The sequence below is a fragment of the Zootoca vivipara genome, chromosome 14 (genome assembly GCF_965207765.1).
Source record: "Zootoca vivipara chromosome 14, rZooViv2.hap1.1, whole genome shotgun sequence".
Taxonomy (NCBI): Eukaryota; Metazoa; Chordata; class Lepidosauria; order Squamata; family Lacertidae; genus Zootoca; species Zootoca vivipara.
Genome location: NC_142597.1, coordinates 32497976 through 32514576, shown reverse-complemented (window position 1 = coordinate 32514576; position 16601 = coordinate 32497976). Strand labels below are relative to the sequence as shown.

The following is a 16601-nucleotide window of genomic DNA, read 5'->3' as shown; positions in this document are numbered from 1 at the left end:
TTGGCAGAGAGGTGGCTCTTCCCTGCCCGGTACAGGCCATAGCTCAGAGGCAGAGTATCAGCTTTGCATGCAGAAGATCCCGGGTTCAATCCCTCCAGGTAGGGATGGGAAATATTCCCTGCCTGAAACCCTGGTGTTATTGCCAGCCAGTGCAGGCAATACTGACCTAGACAGGCCAACGATCTGACTCTGTATGGCAGTTATCTTCCCATTCCAGCCCTTTCCTAAGAACCACAAGGATTAGAATCATCCTTAGGAACAGCTGGGAAAGGACTTCAGTCTGAAATCCTGGAGAGCCGCTGCTGCCACCCCGTGTAGGCAATATTGAGCTAGATAGACTTGGGACAAAGCTACTTCCTGCATTTCTGACCAGTATCACCATTCAGCTGGCTCAGTCACTCCATAGCAGAGGATCAAGGCTTGTGGACAATGCCTTAGGCAGCTTCCATTTCTGGCCTACTAGCTGAAAAGTATGAACATAATAAAAGTCGAACATACCGTCTTTTTCATTTTCTCAATGAAGCTGCCCTCATTTGTTGTCTTCTCTCTGGAGGAAAGAGAGATAGAGTTATCTTTAATATATACATACATATACATATACATATACATATACATACACACACACACACATATGATTTTCAGTTATATATACATTTCAATAGTTTCACAATCATTTTAACATTTCAAAACTTGACTTCCTTCTTCCTCTTTCTGCGGTTCCTTGATATTCATTTTTATCATTTCCTACATATTCTAAATCAATGTATGCTTTTATTCATCTACTTATATACTCTTACGAAACTGCAGGTCATTACAATAATCCTGCCAATGTCCTTATCTGTTTACTATTTTTGGTAAATATTCAATAAACCATATCCATTCTTTAAATAAAAAGTTTATCATCTTGAGTTCTTATTTTTTTTCTGGTAAGTTTCGCCATTTCTGCATGGTCCATAAGTTTTTGTTTCCATTCTTCTTTCGTCGGGGCGACTTCTTTCCATTTTTGGACAAAAAACATTCTTACTGTCGCTGTAGTCGCATACATGAATAAATTTCTATGCTGTTTAGGTAGTTCTGCCCTTTTAATTCCCAAAAGGAAAGCTTCTGGGTTTGTTTGTTTGTTTGTTTGTTACAAATGTTATTTTAAACATCTTTTTCAATTCATTATATAAGAGAGATAAAGTTATCAAAGTCTCACGGCATCAAGATTCACTGAGCTAGTGGCTGGATCTCCAACTCCACTGATGTCGATAATTCTCAACTCTGTAACTTTTGTTCCATGCTTTTGCCATGCAAAAGGGTCTTGTCCCTTCCAGGGGCCACATTCCAGCGGCAGGCAGGAGCAAAAATGGGACAAAGCAGCAAACGGGCCTTTTAGCTTTGCGTAGCAGGCTAGTTCTTACGCACACAAATCCTCATCTTTCCTCAATCCAGGCAAGCAAAAGGCATGATCAGAGTTCAAGGACACATTCCAGCCAGGCAGAAACACTCAACAAGGGTGCAAATCCGGGCTAGCGACAGGTGTGGCGTGGAGAGGATACAAGGGCCAAGTAGAGAGGGCTTGAGGGCCACTTTCATTGCTCAGGCATGAGGTTCCCAAACCTTGAGCAGGCATAGGCAACCTTGACTCTCCAGATGTTTTGGAACTACAACTCCCATGATCCCTGACCACTGGCCCTGTTAGCTAGGGATCATGGGAGTTGTAGTTCCAAAACATCTGGAGAGCCAAGGTTGCCTATGCCTGGTCTTGAGCATAGTTTCCCTCACTGTGCAAGAATCTCTCACGCTTGCGGAGAGCTACTCTCCCAGGGGCCATGGAAGAGAGATTTTTTTTATTAAAAAACCCCTGTTTTTTACACAATGGTGGTGAAAGATAGCAGCAAAAGGTAGGAACTGGGGCGTCCCCAGCTCAAACCGGCCCTCTGCTTCCGGAGTCTCACTCTCTCAGGCTTCAACATCAGCAATGAGGGGGCTGCATAGGATGTCATATAGAGGAGGGAGAAAGGTTGTTTCCTGCTGCTCCAGAGAAGCGGACACGGAGCAAAGGATTCAAACTTCAAGAAAGAAGATTCCACCTAAACATTAGGAAGAACTTCCTGACAGTAAGAGCTGTTCGGCAGTGGAATTTGCTACCAAGGAGTGTGGTGGAGTCTCCTTCTTTGGGGGTCTTTAAGCAGAGGCTTGACAGGCATATGTCAAGAATGCTTTGATGGTGTTTCCTGCTTGGCAGGGGGTTGGACTGGATGGCCCTTGTGGTCTCTTCCATCTTCTATGAATCTTCTATGAATCTTCTATGAATCTATGCAATTTTGGCCTACCTTGCAGGGTCGCTCTTAAGGATTACAAGAAAACGATACGCAGGGGCAGTTCTGACACCATCGGCAGCGGTGAAATTATTGCAGCTTTTGCATCCCCACTCCTTTTCCTCCAGCGACCACCCTTTGAGGTGAGCTATGACTATTTAACCCAGAGGATTTGCATACCACAATTTAAAATCCCCCCCACCAGACACTGTCTGGGGCAGGAGGAGCTCAGGAGGGCACAATGAAACAGGATCAGCAAAAAAGCAATAGACAAAACAATGTCATAGCTAAGAGAGTAGAAGATGGAAGAGGATCATGTGGAATGGGTAGAATATAAAAGTCAGAAATAAATCAAGTCCTAAGGTTATGCTGAGAGACAGTGACTACCGTAGGCTAAGAACACCCAGAAAACCTTCATGGCCAAACAGGCATTTGAAGCAAAGTGTCATTTTTTTTAGCTCTTGACCCAGTCTCCTACTATATCATTCCTCCTCACACAAAGAGCTAGACTTATAGGGCTCACAGTGGATTTCTGACCCTGTTCAGAAAAGGACAACCGAAATGATCAAGGGGATGACTCCCTTATGAGGAGAAGCGGCAGCATTTGGGAGTAAGAGGCGACATGGCAGACGTCTGTAAAATGATGCACAACCGGGAGAAAGGGGGTAGGAAAAGGTTTTGTCTCCCTCTCTCATAACACTAGAACTCTCTGGACATCCAATGGAGCTGAACATGGAAGATTCAGGACGGAGAACAGAAAGTCCTTCTTCGCGCACCGCAGCGTTAATCTATGGAACTCGCTTCCACAGGAAGGTATCAGCTTGGATGGCTTTAAAAGAGGATTGGACCAACTCACATGGCAGGAGAAGGCTATCAGTAGCTACTAGCCATGCTGGTTCTGCTCTGCCTTCACAGTCGGAGGCAGCAATAACAACAATAATAATTTATTATTTTTACCCTGTGCCCATCTGGCTGGGTTTCCCCAGCCACTCTGGCCGGCTCCCAATCGAATATTAAAAACACAATACAGTATTAAACATTAAAAACTTCCCTAAACAGTGCTGCCTTCAGATGTTTTCTAAAAGTAGGATAGTTGCTTATTTCCTTGAGATTTGATGGGAAGGTGTTCCACAGGGCAGGCGCCCCTACTGAGAAGGCCCTCTGCCTGGTGCCCTGTAACCTCACTTCTTGCAGTGAGGGAACCGCCAGAAGGCCCTCGGAGCTGGACCTCAGTGTCCGGGCAGAACGATGGGGGGTGGAGATGCTCCTTCAGGTATACAAGACCGAGGCAATGCTTCTGAATACAAGTTGCTGGAAGCCACAGGAGGGGAGAGGGCTCTTCTGCTCGAATCCTGCTTGCGGGTTTCTCCAATTGCAGGATGTCAGACTAGGTGGGCCACTGACCTGATTCGGCAGCCTGTTCTTGTGTCCCCTGTTGCTCCAGAGGGCAGGAGCACGACCCACGGGGGACCCATTGCAAGGGAGCAGGTTTTGGGTGAGCGTTCAGAAACACTTTGCAAGGGCGAAAGGCTTTTTGACAGTGGAACTGGCTGCTTTTCCTTTGCTGGAGAGACCGGGCTGCTACCTGCATTGCAGGGGGTTGGACTAGATGGCTTTTGGGGGTCCCACCAAATTCTGCAATTCTATGATTCTAGGGGTGGCTGTGTTGCAACCAGCACTGCAGATCTTGCACCCTGAGCAGGGGCTGGCTGGCTGGCCTCCAATGGACCCCCCTTTCAACTCTGATGCTCCACAGGCGGGACTGTTGCGTCAACAGACCTTGTCCTGGGGGAGGAGGTTGCCTCACCAAGGCCTTTTAGCGCAGCAGCCTTGGAGAGAGGGAGGCAAGGCTCTCTGGAGGGGGAGGAGGCAAACACACACACCCCAAAAAAAAGGAAGAAGAAGGGGATTAGAAAGCCAAGCTCATTAGGCAGGCAAGCAAACCGAGCTTCAAAAAAGTCGAGCAGGGTCTGTTCTTGAGGAGGCTTTGCAAGCAGCGCTTTCGGTGGTGAGCAACAAGGACAGCTCATCCGAGAGGGATCTCCAAATTGGCCTGAACAAAGCACACATCTGGATGTGGGAGGCGTGGGCCTCAAGAGGCGAAAGAGATGGAGATGTTTTTATTTTGCATGGGGGAGACAGAGAGAGAGAGAGAGAGACAGGAGGAGGAGCGAGCGAGAGGCCTAATTGGATCCCGCAGGAGGCGAGGATCCTTTTCAAAGGAGGAGGAGGAGGAGAGGAGCTGGCTGCCTGCCTGCTCCTAACAGCAGCCAAGAGCAGAGACATGGAATTGGTTCCCATTCCTGTTTCACAATAGGAGAAGAATGTGAGGCAGGCAGGGAAAGGAAGGGGGGGGGGAATCAGCATGGTTTGCCAGCTTTGGATTTCACAGCACAACACGCAAAGAGGCATTGCAGGGGGTTGGACTAGATGACCCTGGGGACCCTTCTGATTCTACAGCCCTTTGATTCTATGACACACACACAATCTGCAGGGTCAGAGCTGGAGTGGGTGGGGCCAGGGGGTGAGGGTGGAGCTTGGAAAGGATTTCAAAGGGGAGGGGAGGAGTCAGATGGTGGGCGGAACTCAGAGCAGCTTTCACCAACCACAGAGTGACTGGGGCAAGCCAGTCAGATGAGTCGGGTACAAATAATGAATTGTTGTTGTTGTTGTTGTTGTTGTTAATTACAACTGGCAAAAGGCAGATGGGCAAGGCAGATAGGCCAAAGCTTCATCTCAAGAGAGCCAATGGGGGTGGAGTGTTTAAGAGTGCCGGACTAGGACTTGGGAGCGACCAGGGTTCGAATCTCCGCTCAGCCACGAAAGTCACCTTGGCAGCCAGTCACTGAGTCCCAGCCTAACCTACCTCATAGGGAGGAAAAGCCCTTCGGAGAAAAGGGTGAGATATAAACACAACAAATGAATGAAAGCAAAAATAAATGGGAGCTGTAGTAAAAAAGAAGAAGGATAAGACAGGATATTAACCCTGCAGATTCAGGAGAGGGGGAGGGGGAGAGAGAGAGAGAGAGCGCTACTCTTAAGGTACATTTCTCTCCTCCCATTTTACAGGCGGGGAACTCTGCTGCCAATCTGTTGTGGCCAACAGTATAGCCATGGTCAGAGAATCTGTAAGCTAAAACAGTCAACAACACACCCCTCGTCTTTGCTGGTCCATCGTGGATCAGCATTTCACAGCACTCGCATCAAAGAGCGTGGGAGCCCTTTTCCCTGGCATGCAAAGAGGACAGGACAGGTTTATTTAGAACAGATAAACAGCAGTGGAACTCCCTCCCGCAGGAGGGCAGTGATGGCCACCAATTTGGGTGGCTTTGAAAGAGGACTAGACAAATTTGCGGAGGAGAGGGCCATCAAAGTCAACCAGCCATCAGTAGAATCTCAAGCTCTGCTGACCAAGAAAGATTTTCTTGCTGCAGATTTAAAATCACCTTGATGTAAAATAAAAATTAAAAACAAAAAAAATATCAGCCCACCCTGCCGGACACTGCCAAAAGATAAAAAAGAAAAAGCGAACACTGCAAAATGTAATTTAAACAATTTAGAAGGAGGTAAAGGGATGCCTTTGGAAACCCCAGGTATACAGTACACTCTTACTTGGGATAGCTATTCCCCTTAAATTTAATGGGACCTGTTTCTAAGCAGGAAGTGCAGTTACACCAGAAATTGAATCTGCAGGCTCCTTGCAGGGAAACTTTCTAAAACAGATTAAAACAGCCTTGCTAGTGAGGTCCACAGGAGATAAAATCTGAGAACTCATCATTCATGACTCATACAATACTGACAGATTTGGCTCAATTCTTCTGGTTTACAAAAACCACCCTGGCTAGTTGTTTGGAAGACTTGCCCTCAAGCCCAATGGCCCAATGGGTATCTGCAAGCATGAATCAGAAATGAGATTCTCCTCTCGCCTTTGCCATCCTAACTGTGACAGCAGCTGCATAGCTGAATGCTTTAAAAAAACTATCTGAAAATCCCTGCTGAATCAGATCCAGGGGCCCCTCTGGTCCAAAATCCTGTTTCCCACACTATCCAGCCAAGACGCCTCTTCTGGGAATCGAACAGGCGGAGGCAGCAGCAGATCCCTGTTACATCTGGTCGTCAAAGATAGACTGGTTTTGTAAATGGAGGTTCCACTCCTCTTGTGACTAATGATGACATTAAAGAAGAGCCCTGGAGGATGAGACTATGGACCCATCCAGATTTAGCCAATCAGGAAGCTCCCAGGCAGGGCAGAAGCCCCTCCCCATCTTGGTGCTCCCCAGAAACTTAACAGATATACTGCCTCCCAACCTGGAGGCTTGATATGAGCCAGCATGGTAATGAATCTATTAAGGGAAACTAACTACTCCAAACAAATAAACCAGTGCTGAATATTGAGAACCCTGATTAAATAAAAATGTGCAAAATAAGGGGTGGGTGGGAAGACACGATACTGACCCACCTTACGAGGCTGATGTCAGTGAACTTGCACAAAGAACAATTATTACTAATATAATTTCCTTAAATGTATATACCCTGCCTTTCTTCTGTTGCGGAACGCAGAGTGGCATATACAGGCTTCCCAGACTCAGTGGCTGGTGGCTTCATGTGCCTCCAGACCTACAGATTTATTATTAGTCTGGAAAAGAGACTTACAGTAGGGGGGGGGGGTATTTGATCCCCTGATAAATTTGCCCGTTTGCCCTCTGGCGAAGAAATGACCAGTCCATAATTTTTAATGGTAGGTTTATTGTAGCTGTGAGAGACAGAAGAACAACAGGAAAACACCCCGGAAACCCAGAAGACAAAAGTCAGAGATTGATGTGCATTATAATGAGTGAAATAGGGACCTAGGTGGCGCTGTGGGTTAAACCACAGAGTCTAGGGCTTGCTGATCGGAAGGTCGGCGGTTCGAATCCCTGCAACGGGGTGAGCTCCCGTTGCTTGGTCCCAGCTCCTGCCAACCTAGCAGTTCAAAAGCACATCAAAGTGCAAGTAGATAAATAGGGATCGCTCCAGCGGGAAGGTAAACGGCGTTTCCGTGTGCTGCTCTGGACAAATGCCGGCTCCCTCGGCCTATAGAGCGAGATGAGCGCCGCAACCCCAGAGTCGGACACGACTGGACCTGATGGTCAGGGGCCCCTTTACCTTTACATTTATAATGAGTGAAATAAGTATTTGATCCCCTATCAACCAGCCAGATGCCAGGCTACCTGGTATCTTCACTGTATGTAACGAGCTGAGATTAGAAGCACCTGCTGTAAGGGAGAGGTTTTACCTGTAATCCCAGCTCGTTACAGTACCTGTACAAAAGACACCTGAAGCAATCAATCCAGCAGATTCCAAACTAGCCACCATGACCAAGACCAAAGAGCTATCCAAGGATGTAAGGGACAAGACTGTAGACCTGCACAAGGCTGGACTGGGCTACGAGACTATTGCCAAGCAGCTTGGTGAGAAGGTGACAACAGTTGGTGCAATAATTCGCAAATGGAAGAAACACAAAATAACTGTCAACCTCCCTCGGTCTGGGGCTCCATGCAAGATCTCATCTCGTGGAGTTGCAATGATCAGGAGAACGGTGATGAAGCAGCCCAGAACTACACGGGGGGAACTTGTCAATGATCTCAGGGCAGCTGGGACCATAGTCACCATGAAAACAGTTGGTAACACACTACACCGTGAAGGACTGAGATCTTGCAGAGCCTGCAAGGTCCCCTTGCTGAAGACAGCACATGTAAAGGCCCGTCTGCAGTTTGCCAATGCACATCTGAATGACCCAGAAGAGAACTGGGTCAAAGTGTTGTGGTCAGATGAGACCAAAATTGAGCTCTTTGGCATCAACTCAACTTGCCACGTTTGGAGGAGGAGGAATGCTGCCTACGACCCCAAGAACACCATCCCCATCATCAAACATGGAGGGGGACACATTATGCTTTGGGGGTGTTTTTCTGCTAAGGGGACAGGACACCTTCACCGCATCAAAGGGACGATGGACAGGACCATGTATCGTCAAATCTTAGGTGAGCACCTCCTTCCCTCAGCCAGGGCATTGAAAATGAGTCGAGGATGGGTGTTCCAGCATGACAATGACCCAAAACACACGGCCAAGGCAACAAAGGAATGGTTCAAGAAGCAGCACATTAAGGTCCTGGAGTGGCCTAGCCAGTCTCCAGCCCTCAGTCCCATCGAAAGTCTGTGGAGGGAGCTGAAGGTTCGAGTAGCTACACATCAGCCTCAAAATCTTACTGACTTGGAGAGGATCTGCAAAGAGGAGTGGGACAAAATACCTCCTGAGATGTGTGCAAATCTGGTGGCCACCTACAAGAAACGCCTGACCTCTGTAACTGCCAACACGGGTTTTGCCACTAAGTCATCTTTTACAAAGGGATCAAATACTTATTTCACCCATTATAATGCACATCAATCCCAGAAGTTTTGTCTTCTGGGTTTCTGGGTTTTTTCCCCCTGTTGTTCTTCTGTCTCTCACAGCTACAAAAAACCTACCATTAAAATTATGGACTGGTCATTTCTTCGTCAGGGGGCAAACGGGCAAATTTAGCAGGGGATCAAATACTTTCCCCCCTCACTGTATGGGGCCAGGTCAGAGCAATGGACCATCCAGCTTAGCCTGGACTTAACTCTGACTGGCAGCAGCTCCCCAGGATCTTTTAACTGGGGATGCAGGGTGAGGTGTGTGTTGAACCAGGAGCCAGCATCCTGCCATGCACTGAGCCACAGGACCCCTCCTCCTAAACATTTCGACACCTGGGCCTTTGGGTGCTTTAGCAAACTGGAACGCAAAACCTGGTGGTGTTGGATTTTGGGTCCATCTAGCTCAGTATTGTGGGGACCCAGGTGGCGCTGTGGGTTAAACCACTGAGCCTAGGGCTTGCTGATCAGAAGGTCAGTGGTTCGAATCCCTGTGACGGGGTGAGCTCCCGTTGCTTGGTCCCAGCTCCTGCCAACCTAGCAGTTAGAAAGCACGTCAAAATGCAAGTAGATAAATAGGAACCGCTACAGCGGGAAGGTAAACGGCGTTTCCGTGTGCTGCTCTGGTTCGCCAGAAGCGGCTTTGTCATGCTGGCCACGTCACCCGGAAGCTGTACGCCGGCTCCCTTGGCCAGTAAAGCGAGGCGAGCGCCGCAATCCCAGAGTCGGTCACAACTGGACTTAATGATCAGGGGTCCCTTTACCTTTACTTTCGTTATGTTTGTAATTATGTGTTTTGTTATGTTGTAAGTCACCTTCAGCATGGTTTTAACCATGGAAACTCATCATACAGATAAAGGTATGCATGTATGTAGGGCCTTGGAGACCAGGATTCAAATCCCTGCTTTGCCGTGAAGCTCAACTGGGTGACCTTGGAGCCAGTCATTCTCTATCAGCTTAACGTACCTCACAGGGTTGTTGTGAGGGTGAAGTGGGGGGCTTTGAGCAAACTGAAGGAAAAGTAAGCTCATACATGTAAAAATACATACAGTACATGTATATATAAACACTCTTCTCTGCCTCTATCCATATGAACCTACCCGGACCATGAGATTATCATCTGAGGCCCTTGTGCCCCTTCCATGGGTGGTTCCCTGTTTGTGAAATGCTGCCCAAGGGAGGCTTGCCTGGCACTATCATTACATATCTTCAGGCATCAGGCAAAAACATTCCTTTTTAACCCGCCCTTTTGCTTTTAACTTGGGACCCAGGTGGCGCTGTGGTTAAACCACTGAGCCTAGGGCTTGCTGATCAGAAGGTCGGCGGTTCGAATCCCTGTGACGGGGTGAGCTCCCGTTGTTCGGTCCCTGCTCCTGCCAACCTAGCAGTTCGAAAGCACGTCAAAATGCAAGTAGATAAATAGGAACCGCTACAGCGGGAAGGTAAACGGCGTTTCCATGTGCTGCTCTGGTTTGCCAGAAGCGGCTTTGTCATGCTGGCCACATGACCTGGAAGCTATACGCCGGCTCCCTCGGCCAATAATGCGAGATGAGCGCGCAACCTCAGAGTCGGTCACGACTGGACCTAATGGTCAGGGGCCCCTTTACCCTTTACCTTTAGCTCAGTATTATCTACACGAACTGGCAGCAAGGGATTCAGGCGAGGAACTCTTCCGGTCCTCCCTGGAGAGACCACTGAGGTTTCGACCTGGGACCTTCTGCATGCAAAGCAGATGCTCTTTTTCTGTCCACTCGGCTGCAGCCCTTCCCCAAAAACGGTTGGGGAAAGAAGAGAGGAAAAGGAAGAGGATCGAGCCCTTCCTGCAACCCGCACAGAAGAAAACCAGCCTCGCATGGCAGCATCCCTGCGAACTGCAGAGTGCTTTTCTCTCAACGGAGTTCCCCCCGCCAGCCTCCAGGCAAGTTTTTGCATCCAAAAAGGTTGGCTCAGGCAAGCTCGAGAAGAGCCAGCCTTGCATCCGAGGCGCAGAGCCACAAAACCTCCCGAAAGGGCACATCCGCTTACTTACCTCCCCGGAGGAGCCTCCTCGGGAGGAGACGAGTATGTGCAGCCCATGGTGGGTTTCGACCCTGTGCTTTCATGCCAGCTGCAGGGAGCCAGGAGGGCTGAGCTGCGCTCCGCCGCGAGACAGGCAGGCACGCGAGGGGTCCCTCGCCCCCCTGAGCCCTCTCCCAGAGCTTAAAAAGCCAGCGGCCACAGCCTCCCTTTTGTTTAAGAGCCGAGAGCAGAGCTCTGCATACCAAGTCCCTGCAAAAGAGACTGGCTCGATCCCTCTGGGATTCGTGCCGGCTGCCTTTGCGAAAGTTACCCGGAGGGTCCGGCACGAACCCAACTATACTCCCAACATCTGGCAGGAGCAGAAAGGAATGAGTGGCGAAGCGGGAGTGGGGGGGAGGAAGAGAGAGAGAGAAACTCAAGAATGAAAACTCCCAGGGTCCCTTGCAACACTCCCCATCTCTCTAACCATTCAAAGGTTGAAGGGGGTGGGGGGGGGGGAAGAGAGAGAGAGAGACGTCTCATGGAGAGAAACGCCCGTTGCCCTAACAACAGGTTTACATCACAGCACTATTTTTTAATTAAATAATTAAAAGCATCTCTGTCACTTCCCCGCAGCTCTTGTCCCTGCAGGACCTTTTTCAGAACAATAACTCAAGGGGAGGTGTGGAGGGAGGGGAGAGTGTCCTAAAAGGGCAATCTTCTCCCCCCCCCCCAAACTTAATTTAAAAATAAAAAAAAGTTGTTCCCCATAGCCAGCCTGCCCCATGGGCCTCGGTGTGTGTGGGGGGGGGGGGAGGCAGCGCGCAGAAGGAAGGGGGCCACAGAATTAACACGCAGCATATCTTCTTGGAACAAGCTGGTTTGTATTATTCTGCTTTTGCATGGAAGGCAAGCTGCGGAATCTGCGACAGAAGGAATGGTTGAATACAGGCAGGGCTTCCAGACTCACAGACCCTCCGTCGCTGTAGCCCCATCTGCATTTAAAGCAGCATCAACAAATGATTTTAAAGAGTTCATGGTCCCCCCCCCCAAAAAAAAGAATCCTGGGAGCTGCAGTTAACATAAGGACATAAGAGTGTGGTGCTGATAACGCCAAGGTTGCAGGTTCGATTCTCTTATGAGACAGCTGCTTATTCCTGCATTTCAGGGGGTTGGACTAGATGCTCCTCAAGGGCCCATCCAACTCTTACAATTCTATGACTGAGCTGCCTATTCCTGCATTTCAGGGGTTTGGACTAGATGCTCCTCAAGGGCCCATCCAACTCTTACAATTCTATGACTGAGCTGCTTATTCCTGCATTTCAGGGGGTTGGACTAGATGCTCCTCAGGGGCCCATCCAACTCTTACAATTCTATGACTTGAGCTGCCTATTCCTGCATTTCAGTGGGTTGGACTAGATGCTCCTCGGGGGCCCCTCCAACTCTTATTCTATGACTTGAGCAATTGTTTTGGGGAGTGATGTGGGTCTAGTTTGTAAGGCAACCCCCACCAGCCTAGGGCTCTCCAAATGTTTTGGGACTCTGGACTCCCACCAGGCTGCTGCTGGAGAAACCATCGCTTCAATTCTTGGACTTGGAGAGGCCTGGCCACCTGAGAAGCGATCGGTGAGGAGGGTCGTGAGAAAGAGGAGGCAAAGAAAGGAAAGGCAGCGATCAGGGGCCAAGATTAGAGGCAGGAAAGGGGTATTATTCACAGTCAAAGGGAAACAGGAACAAGTGAATTGACAGCAGACTTGGCTATAGTCAAACGAAGTAAAAGATGCATTTTCAACAAACTCCTTTAAACCCCCAAAAGGTCATGCCTGGTCAGACCTCTGCCTGGGGGGGAAAAGGAGGCAAATTGTAAGTGTGAATGAACACTTCCTCTGCTCCATTTATTAAGAGAAATTAATGCATTTTCCTCTAGTGAGGAGGAAGAAGAAAAGACAGCTGTTGATGTATGGAGTGCATCCGGAAAGGAGAGACTGAGGCCAACAGGCTGTGAGATAGAATCACAGAATCGGAGAGCTGAAAGGGGCCACCAAGGATCATCTAATCCAACCCCTTGCAATGCAGGAATCGCAGCTAAAGAATCCCTGGCAGATGGCCATCCAGCCTCCGTTCAAAGAACTGAGGGATTCCATTCCACTGTCAAACAGCTCTTGCAGTCAGAATATTGAGCGAGAATCTCCTTTCTTGTCATTTGAATCCATTTGCTTGGGTCCTCTCCTCCGGAGCAGCAGAAAACAAGCTCGCTCCATCTTCCATGTGACAGCCCTTCAGGTATTGGAAAATGGCTCTCATATCACCTCTCAGTCTCCTCTTCACGAGGCTAAACATGCCCATCTCCCTCAAGCATTCCTCATAAGGCTTCGTTTCCAGACCCTTAATCCTCTTGCTTGCCCTCCTCTGCACACGTTCCGGCTAGACAGCAACAGGGGACAAAATGTCTGTAAAGTAGGGGGATCTATCACCCTGCAAGGTCACGAAGCGACATGGGGGCATCACCCCGCAGGAACAGCCAGCCAGCCCCATGGCAAAACAAGGAGATTGCCTGGAGGGAAAGGACTGCAGTGTTGGTTCCCCTTTCGGATAATACCTTTTGCATTCTGGAGAATACTTATTCCTTCCATCTTTTATCAGAAGAACGATAAATGGCTCATCCAGTCCAGCGTCCACTTCTCACAGCGGCCAGCCAGATGCCTGTGGAAAAGCAGGATCCCTCTCCTCTCCTGTGGTTTCCAGCAACTGCTTTTCAGAAGCATTCCTGGCCACAGCAAACTGTGGAGGCAGGGCAGAGCCAAGGTGGCTCATAGCCAACGGCAGCCCTCTGCTACATGAATTTGTCCTATCCCTTTTCCAAGCCATCTAGGTTGGCGCCCATCGTTGCCTCCTGTGGGATTGAGTTCCACAGGAGCTTTCTTTTGCGAACCGGGACCGTGGCATTCCACCTCTCACAGGTGCATTAACCAAACCACAGGTCCAGATTCCTCCCCCTGCTCCCCGGGCTATTTTGTAAACAAAATCCAATCCCTCGAGGAAGGTCCAGTTGCTGATCCCAGCTGGGGGAAAATGACAGCATTCTCACACAGAGAGCCCTGGGGCACCCTCTAGGCCTCCTCCACACCATAAAGAAAAGTTGAAAATTAAAAACAATAAACTAAAATAAAAAACCCACATTACAGTCCAAATTATTAATTACGGTATTAGTTTTTCCGGGATCCCCATAGCCTGGACCTCCTTGAAGTATATCTCCAATATTTTCTTTACTGCCTTCTTCTTGTTGTTCTCATATTTTCCACATTCCGATCTTAAAGCTTTAAAGTTCTCCATCCCTGGCTATGCGATTCTTAATCATGTCAGAAATCGTATATCCTTTCATCCATCGAATACAGCTTTATTTGTAAATATGTATTTTTCTGCCTATTTGCCAGTGCAGCTTTTCCTGACTTCATTCCAATCTTCCAATCCGGGCGGTTCTCCAAGTCTATCGTTTAGAGTTTAATGACACAGCAACTCCCATGTTGTTAAGTTATTCCAATCCGGGCTGTTGTCCAAGCCTGTCGTTTGATGTTACGCATACTGTTTGCAATATTGGAATGTAAATGAACTGTATTCCACAGATATAAGTCATTTGGTGACCGATCAGCTTTCGGAGACCACACAATCCCCCCTTCTGGGCCCTAGAAGGGGGGCTGCTGGACATCCGTTTAGCCTTCTCTCTCATAATGAAGAAATTCTGCAAACAGATACACTGTATGTTATCCCAAATTATTGTCTCAAGTCTCTACAAAGTCAGCCAGCAAGCATCTCCCACTTCCCTCAAAAAAGGGATGAACTCTCATTTTTCTGTGCTGTATCATATTAACAAGCGCCATCTTGTTTCTTCTTTTATCTTTATCAAGTCTTTCAAGTCTAAGTAAAGCTGCGCAATTGAATACTTAATTATAAATAGAAGTCCATCTGTACTTTTCAAAAAATAAGTTTCTTAATGAGGCTTGGCGTAGAAAAACAATTGTAGGAATTGAGAAGAGAAAAAGAACATACCGATCACCTCCATAATCCAAACACAATGATAAGAATCTCTTTGAAGTCCGAGCTTAAACACCAGGAACTGTGCCATTCTGCATATTTTTTCTCAGTCTTCTTCGGTCCAGACTATGTTTGTTTATTGTCCAAATCTAATTATTTTATCAAACATATATTTCCAGCTATGAGTGGCTTCGGAGAGTGCCAGCTGTGTCGTGTTCAGGGACCCAGCGTCCTGCCGCTTGCACCTTGATGCAAGCTGGGAATCTCGGACAATCTGCGGGTCTACGAGACAGTCCTTCCCCACCCTGGGGAGTCTGCCAGGGCTAATTACCCCCATATCAGCCCTGAATTACTGGCACGGCTGAGGTCCGATTGTATGGGAGTGAGCTATTTCTCACCAGCGGAAACAGGAAGCCTCAAGAGATTGACCTCAGAAAACACGCTCCACGTGGTCTCTGCTGCAATCCTTTGGTATCTAGATGTGCTCCCTTCTCACACAGCTTTGCCCCTCTGAGCTAATTTGGAGGTGATGGTGGTTAACAAGCAATTCTCCTCAAATACTCTCCTGGGATTAGGAAGCTGCTTACAGTGTTTTGCAAGTGCTTTAAAATCATAACAAAGCACTTGTGCAGCACTTGCAAAACACTGTTAAATTGCTCCACACAGTAAGAACCCAACAGCCCCGCAGGAGTTGCATCATCCCTAAACTCAGTCGCTCTTCCCATTCTATAGATGGGGGAAACCGAGGCTGAGAGAGCGGTTCGCTTAAGGTTACCTTGTACGGTTGCTGCAGGATCCAGAACCCCTGCTTGCCCTTAAATGCAGACCTGAGTTTACCCCCAGCTTTAAGGCGGACACTTGCAACTGAGACTTTTACCTTAGCCTGGTTTGTAGACATCCTCACAGACCCCTCTCTGTTCTCCATCCAGGCCAGCGAAGGGCTTTATCAGCGTCCAAGGACACATTCCAGCCAGGCAAAAATATCTGGGCTACAAAGCAGGGCTAGGGAGGGTCTGCGGCCTGAGGAGAGATTCAGGGGCCACACAGAGTTGCCTGCAGGGCCACATTCTGGCTCCAGGCCTGAGGGCTACCACCCCTGCAGGAATGGATGCCATCTACACATAGCAGGAGCAAAGATGGAAGGTGAACCGGGCAAAGGATTCTGCATAGACAAACCCACCCACCCCCAAATTTTGCTGCCACCACATTTCAGAGGAGGAGAGCCACAAGCCCTGAAGCATCGTTGACTGATGCCAGCCCGCAGCACCTGGCCCTCTGGGTCAACTGCCTCTGAACCTCATCGCTTCATACCGTGAATCGCTTTCGTGAAAAATTCCAGCTGAAAAGAAATATGCTAGTATCGTGCGGAGGAATTGTCCTCTCTGAGGCATATTCAGGAAACTCTCCCTCCCGGCTTAACTCCCCAAGCTGGGATTCGAGGCGGCTTGCTGCATTTCAAAAGCAAACATGATAGAACGCATCGTAAAACAAAGGATCCGAAAGCAGTAGTCAAAATACAATAAAAGCACATTTAAAAGTGGGAACTAAAACTCATTAAAGCCCAGAGATTTGCATTGCCTTCACATGAGTTTCTAAAGGCCTGCCTGGAGAGGAAGGTCTTAGCCTGCTGGTGGAAGGATCACTGGAAGGGAGGGAGTCCCCTCTCCTGGGAGGGGATCTCACAATCTGGGAGCAGCCACAGAAAAGGCTCTGTCTTGGGTCACCACTAGCTACACCTCTGGTGCTGATGGGGTCAAGAGAAGGGGCTCACCAGGCAGGTTTGTGTAGGGAGACACAATCTTTCAGGTAGCCTGCGCCTAAGACACCTAGGGCTTTGTG

General features: G+C 48.6%; 1 protein-coding gene across 4 annotated transcripts in view; it reads right to left on the bottom strand.

The window, feature by feature from the left end:
- Positions 1-16601, bottom strand: part of POR (cytochrome p450 oxidoreductase) — a 60229-nt gene that overhangs the window by 20984 nt on the left and 22644 nt on the right. For 3 of the 4 annotated variants that reach the window (XM_035138969.3, XM_035138967.3, XM_088657735.1), the window contains exon 3: positions 499-547. In XM_035138969.3, the coding sequence (XP_034994860.3) occupies positions 499-547 (49 nt within the window). Of the gene's footprint in view, positions 1-498; positions 548-10761; positions 11219-16601 lie in introns of those variants that run through there. The other variant, XM_088657736.1, reaches the window with a different exon arrangement.